Genomic DNA, 7,861 nt, shown 5'->3' with positions numbered 1-7,861 from the left:
TGCGGCACTGGCGCTGAGGTGTTTGAGTGACAAAGGTTATGATCTGCTCGTAGAGGGTGTTGAGGAAGCCTTGAACAAGGTGCTCATTCAGATTCTTGACAACGTGAAAGATGACGGGACGATTGGCAATCTCTACAGTACCGGGCTGGCCATCCAGGTAACTCACGCACTCGCTCTCACTCAGTCACAGTCACACTCACACTCAGTCACACTCGCTCTCACTCACACTCACACTCACACTCACACTCAGTCACACTCGCTCTCACTCACACTCACACTCACACTCACACTCAGTCACACTCGCTCTCACTCACACTCAGTCACACTCGCTCTCACTCACACTCACACTCAGTCACACTCGCTCACACTCACACTCACACTCACACTCAGACACACTTGCTCTCACTCACACTCAGTCACACTCGCTCTCACTCACACTCACACTCACACTCAGTCACACTCGCTCACACTCACACTCACACTCACACTCAGTCACACTTGCTCTCACTCACACTCAGTCACACTCGCTCTCACTCACACTCAGTCACACTCGCTCTCACTCACACTCACACTCAGTCACACTCGCTCTCACTCACACTCAGTCACACTCGCTCTCACTCACACTCACACTCAGTCGCACTCGCTCTCACTCACACTCACACTCACACTCACACTCAGTCACACTCGCTCTCACTCACACTCACACTCAGTCACACTCGCTCACACTCACACTCACACTCAGTCACACTCGCTCTCACTCACACTCAGTCACACTCGCTCTCACTCACACTCAGTCACACTCGCTCTCACTCACACTCAGTCACACTCGCTCTCACTCACACTCACTCACACTCAGTCACGCTCGCTCTCACTCACACTCAGTCACACTCGCTCTCACTCACACTCACACTCAGTCGCACTCGCTCTCACTCAGACTCACATTCGCTCTCACTCACACTCAGTCACTCACACTCAGACACTCACACTCACACTCAGTCACACTCAGCCACACTCACACTCACACTCAGTCACACTCGATCTCACTCACACTCGCACTCACTCACACTCGCTCTCACTCACACTCACACTCAGTCACACTTGCTCTCACTCACACCCACACTCACACTCAGTCACACTCGCTCTCACTCACACTCACACTCAGTCACACTCACACTCAGTCACACTCGCTCTCACTCACACCCACACTCACACTCACACTCAGTCACACTGGCTCTCACTCACACTCACAATAAGTCACACTCGCTCTCACTCACATTCACACTCAGTCACACTCGCTCTCACTCAGTCACACTCACACACACACTCAGTCACACTCACTCTCACTCACACTCACACTCAGTCACACTCGCTCTCACTCACACTCACTCACACTCAGTCACACTCGCTCTCACTCACACTCACACTCACTCAGCCACACTCGCTCTCACTCACACTCACACTCACACACACACTCAGTCACACTCGCTCTCACTCACACCCACACTCACACTCACACTCAGTCAAACTGGCTCTCACTCACACTCACACTCAGTCACACTGGCTCTCACTCACACTCACACTCAGTCACACTCACACTCAGTCACACTCGCTCTCACTCCCACCCACACTCACACTCAGTCACACTCGCTCTCACTCACACTCACACTCAGTCACACTCACCCTCACTCAGTCACACTCACACACACACTCAGTCACACTCGCTCTCACTCACACTCACACTCAGTCACACTCGCTCTCACTCACACTCACACTCAGTCACACTCGCTCTCACTCACACTCACACTCACTCAGCCACACTCGCTCTCACTCACACTCACACTCACACACACACTCAGTCACACTCGCTCTCACTCACACTCACACTCACACTCAGTCACACTCGCCCTCACTCACACTCACAGTCACACTCGCTCTCACTCACACTCAGTCACACTCGCTCTCACTCACACTCAGTCACACTCGCTCTCACTCACACTCAGTCACACTCGCTCTCACTCACACTCAGTCACACTCGCTCTCACTTACACTCACACTCAGTCACACTCGCTCTCACTCACACTCAGTCACACTCACTCTCACTCACACTCACACTCAGATGCACTCGCTCTCACTCACACTCACACTCGCTCTCACTCACACTCAGTCACTCACACTCAGACACTCACACTCACACTCACACTCACACCCAGTCACACTCACACTCACACTCAGTCACACTCGCTCTCACTCACACTCGCACTCACTCACACTCGCTCTCACTCACACTCGCTCTCACTCACATTCGCTCTCACACTCTCACTCACACTCACACTCACACACACACTCAGTCACACTCGCTCTCACTCACACTCACACTCAGTCACACTCGCTCTCACTCAGACTCACACTCAGTCACACTCGCTCTCACTCACACCCACACTCACACTCAGTCACACTCGCTCTCACTCACACTCACACTCAGTCACACTCACACTCAGTCACACTCACACTCAGTCATACTCGCTCTCACTCACACCCACACTCACACTCACACTCAGTCACACTCGCTCTCACTCACATTCACACTCAGTCACACTCGCTCTCACTCAGTCACACACACACACTCAGTCACACTCGCTCTCACTCACACTCACACTCAGTCACACTCACTCTCACTCACACTCACACTCACACTCAGTCACACTCACTCTCACTCACACTCACACTCAGTCACACTCACTCTCACTCACACTCACACTCACTCAGTCACACTCGCTCTCACTCACACTCACACTCAGTCACACTCGCTCTCACTCACACTCACTCACACTCAGTCACACTCGCTCTCACTCACACTCAGTCACACTCGCTCTCACTCACACTCACACTCAGTTGCACTCGCTCTCACTCAGACTCACATTCGCTCTCACCCACACTCAGTCACTCACACTCAGACACTCACACTCACACTCAGTCACACTCGCTCTCACTCACACTCGCACTCACTCACACTCGCTCTCACTCACACTCACACTGAGTCACACTTGCTCTCACTCACACCCACACTCACACTCAGTCACACTCACACTCAGTCACACTCGCTCTCACTCACAGTCACTCACACTCAGTCACACTTGCTCTCACTCACACTCACACTCACTCAGCCACACTCGCTCTCACTCACACTCACACTCACACACACACTCAGTCACACTCGCTCTCACTCACACCCACACTCACACTCAGTCAAACTGGCTCTCACTCACACTCACACTCAGTCACACTCGCTCTCACTCACACTCACACTCAGTCACACTCACACTCAGTCACACTCGCTCTCACTCCCACCCACACTCACACTCAGTCACACTCGCTCTCACTCACACTCACACTCAGTCACACTCGCCCTCACTCAGTCACACTCACACACACACTCAGTCACACTCGCTCTCACTCACACTCACACTCAGTCACACTCGCTCTTACTCACACTCACACTCACTCAGCCACACTCGCTCTCACTCACACTCACACTCACACACACACTCAGTCACACTCGCTCTCACTCACACTCACACTCACACTCAGTCACACTCGCTCTCACTCACACTCACACTCAGTCACACTCGCTCTCACTCACACTCACACTCAGTCACACTCGCTCTCACTCACACCCACACTCACACTCAGTCACACTCGCTCTCACTCACACTCACACTCAGTCACACTCACACTCAGTCACACTCACACTCAGTCATACTCGCTCTCACTCACACCCACACTCACACTCACACTCAGTCACACTCGCTCTCACTCACATTCACACTCAGTCACACTCGCTCTCACTCAGTCACACACACACACTCAGTCACACTCGCTCTCACTCACACTCATACTCAGTCACACTCACTCTCACTCACACTCACACTCACACTCAGTCACACTCACTCTCACTCACACTCACACTCAGTCACACTCACTCTCACTCACACTCACACTCACTCACACTCACTCAGTCACACTCGCTCTCACTCACACTCACACTCAGTCACACTCGCACTCACTCACACTCACTCACACTCAGTCACACTCGCTCTCACTCACACTCAGTCACACTCGCTCTCACTCACACTCACACTCAGTCGCACTCGCTCTCACTCAGACTCACATTCGCTCTCACTCACACTCAGTCACTCACACTCAGACACTCACACTCACACTCAGTCACACTCAGCCACACTCACACTCACACTCAGTCACACTCGCTCTCACTCACACTCGCACTCACTCACACTCGCTCTCACTCACACTCACACTCACACTCAGTCACACTCGCTCTCACTCACACTCACACTCAGTCACACTCGCTCTCACTCAGACACACACTCAGTCACACTCGCTCTCACTCACACCCACACTCACACTCAGTCACACTCGCTCTCACTCACACTCACACTCAGTCACACTCACACTCAGTCACACTCACACTCAGTCACACTCGCTCTCACTCACACCCACACTCACACTCACACTCAGTCACACTCGCTCTCACTCACATTCACACTCAGTCACACTCGCTCTCACTCAGTCACACACACACACACTCAGTCACACTCGCTCTCACTCACACTCACACTCAGTCACACTCACTCTCACTCACACTCACACTCACACTCAGTCACACTCACTCTCACTCACACTCAGTCACACTCACTCTCACTCACACTCACACTCACTCACACTCACTCAGTCACACTCGCTCTCACTCACACTCACACTCAGTCACACTCGCTCTCACTCACACTCACTCACACTCAGTCACACTCGCTCTCACTCACACTCAGTCACACTCGCTCTCACTCACACTCACACTCAGTCGCACTCGCTCTCACTCAGACTCACATTCGCTCTCACTCACACTCAGTCACTCACACTCAGACACTCACACTCACACTCAGCCACACTCACACTCACACTCAGTCACACTCGCTCTCACTCACACTCGCACTCACTCACACTCGCTCTCACTCACACTCACACTCAGTCACACTTGCTCTCACTCACACCCACACTCACACTCAGTCACACTCGCTCTCACTCACACTCACACTCAGTCACACTCACACTCAGTCACACTCGCTCTCACTCACACCCACACTCACACTCACACTCAGTCACACTGGCTCTCACTCAGACTCACACTCAGTCACACTCGCTCTCACTCACACCCACACTCACACTCAGTCACACTCGCTCTCACTCACACTCACACTCAGTCACACTCACACTCAGTCACACTCACACTCAGTCATACTCGCTCTCACTCACACCCACACTCACACTCACACTCAGTCACACTCGCTCTCACTCACATTCACACTCAGTCACACTCGCTCTCACTCAGTCACACACACACACACTCAGTCACACTCGCTCTCACTCACACTCACACTCAGTCACACTCACTCTCACTCACACTCACACTCACACTCAGTCACACTCACACTCAGTCACACTCACACTCAGTCACACTCGCTCTCACTCACACTCACACTCAGTCACACTCGCTCTCACTCACACTCACACTCAGCCACACTCGCTCTCACTCACACTCACACTCAGTCACACTCGCTCTCACTCAGTCACACACACACACACTCAGTCACACTCGCTCTCACTCACACTCACTCACACTCACACTTGCTCTCACTCACACTCGCTCTCACTCACACTCAGTCACACTCGCTCTCACTCACACCCACACTCACACTCAGTCACACTCGCTCTCACTCACACTCACACTCAGTCACACTCACACTCAGTCACACTCACACTCAGTCATACTCGCTCTCACTCACACCCACACTCACACTCACACTCAGTCACACTCGCTCTCACTCACATTCACACTCAGTCACACTCGCTCTCACTCAGTCACACACACACACTCAGTCACACTCGCTCTCACTCACACTCATACTCAGTCACACTCACTCTCACTCACACTCACACTCACACTCAGTCACACTCACTCTCACTCACACTCACACTCAGTCACACTCACTCTCACTCACACTCACACTCACTCACACTCACTCAGTCACACTCGCTCTCACTCACACTCACACTCAGTCACACTCGCACTCACTCACACTCACTCACACTCAGTCACACTCGCTCTCACTCACACTCAGTCACACTCACTCTCACTCACACTCACACTCAGTCGCACTCGCTCTCACTCAGACTCACATTCGCTCTCACTCACACTCAGTCACTCACACTCAGACACTCACACTCACACTCAGTCACACTCAGCCACACTCACACTCACACTCAGTCACACTCGCTCTCACTCACACTCGCACTCACTCACACTCGCTCTCACTCACACTCACACTCACACTCAGTCACACTCGCTCTCACTCACACTCACACTCAGTCACACTCGCTCTCACTCAGACTCACACTCAGTCACACTCGCTCTCACTCACACCCACACTCACACTCAGTCACACTCGCTCTCACTCACACTCACACTCAGTCACACTCACACTCAGTCACACTCACACTCAGTCACACTCGCTCTCACTCACACCCACACTCACACTCACACTCAGTCACACTCGCTCTCACTCACATTCACACTCAGTCACACTCGCTCTCACTCAGTCACACACACACACACTCAGTCACACTCGCTCTCACTCACACTCACACTCAGTCACACTCACTCTCACTCACACTCACACTCACACTCAGTCACACTCACTCTCACTCACACTCAGTCACACTCACTCTCACTCACACTCACACTCACTCACACTCACTCAGTCACACTCGCTCTCACTCACACTCACACTCAGTCACACTCGCTCTCACTCACACTCACTCACACTCAGTCACACTCGCTCTCACTCACACTCAGTCACACTCGCTCTCACTCACACTCACACTCAGTCGCACTCGCTCTCACTCAGACTCACATTCGCTCTCACTCACACTCAGTCACTCACACTCAGACACTCACACTCACACTCAGCCACACTCACACTCACACTCAGTCACACTCGCTCTCACTCACACTCGCACTCACTCACACTCGCTCTCACTCACACTCACACTCAGTCACACTTGCTCTCACTCACACCCACACTCACACTCACACTCAGTCACACTGGCTCTCACTCAGACTCACACTCAGTCACACTCGCTCTCACTCACACCCACACTCACACTCAGTCACACTCGCTCTCACTCACACTCACACTCAGTCACACTCACACTCAGTCACACTCACACTCAGTCATACTCGCTCTCACTCACACCCACACTCACACTCACACTCAGTCACACTCGCTCTCACTCACATTCACACTCAGTCACACTCGCTCTCACTCAGTCACACTCACACACACTCAGTCACACTCGCTCTCACTCACACTCACACTCAGTCACACTCACTCTCACTCACACTCACACTCACACTCAGTCACACTCACACTCAGTCACACTCACACTCAGTCACACTCGCTCTCACTCACACTCACACTCAGTCACACTCGCTCTCACTCACACTCACACTCAGCCACACTCGCTCTCACTCACACTCACACTCAGTCACACTCGCTCTCACTCAGTCACACACACACATACTCAGTCACACTCGCTCTCACTCACACTCACTCACACTCACACTTGCTCTCACTCACACTCGCTCTCACTCACACTCAGTCACACTCGCTCTCACTCACACTCACACTCAGTCACACTCGCTCTCACTCACACTCAAACTCAGCCACACTCGCTCTCACTCACACTCACACTCAGTCACACTCGCTCTCACTCACACTCACACTCA

General features: G+C 52.6%; 1 protein-coding gene across 1 annotated transcript in view; it reads left to right on the top strand.

Moving 5' to 3' along the window:
* The window catches only part of LOC147092196 (cobalamin binding intrinsic factor-like), an 82,218-nt gene that overhangs the window by 11,306 nt on the left and 63,051 nt on the right, over positions 1–7,861 (top strand). The window contains exon 5 of the mRNA XM_085975870.1: positions 1–157. This exon is cut by the window's left edge and continues 13 nt beyond it. Within this exon, the coding sequence (XP_085831996.1) occupies positions 1–157 (157 nt within the window). The remainder of the gene's footprint in view (positions 158–7,861) is intronic.

Source organism: Somniosus microcephalus, unplaced genomic scaffold (genome assembly GCF_052327205.1).
Source record: "Somniosus microcephalus isolate GS21.2 unplaced genomic scaffold, FLI_Smic_1.0 unresolved_chr2, whole genome shotgun sequence".
NCBI lineage: Eukaryota > Metazoa > Chordata > Chondrichthyes > Squaliformes > Somniosidae > Somniosus > Somniosus microcephalus.
This window is presented reverse-complemented; position numbering and strand designations above follow the sequence as displayed.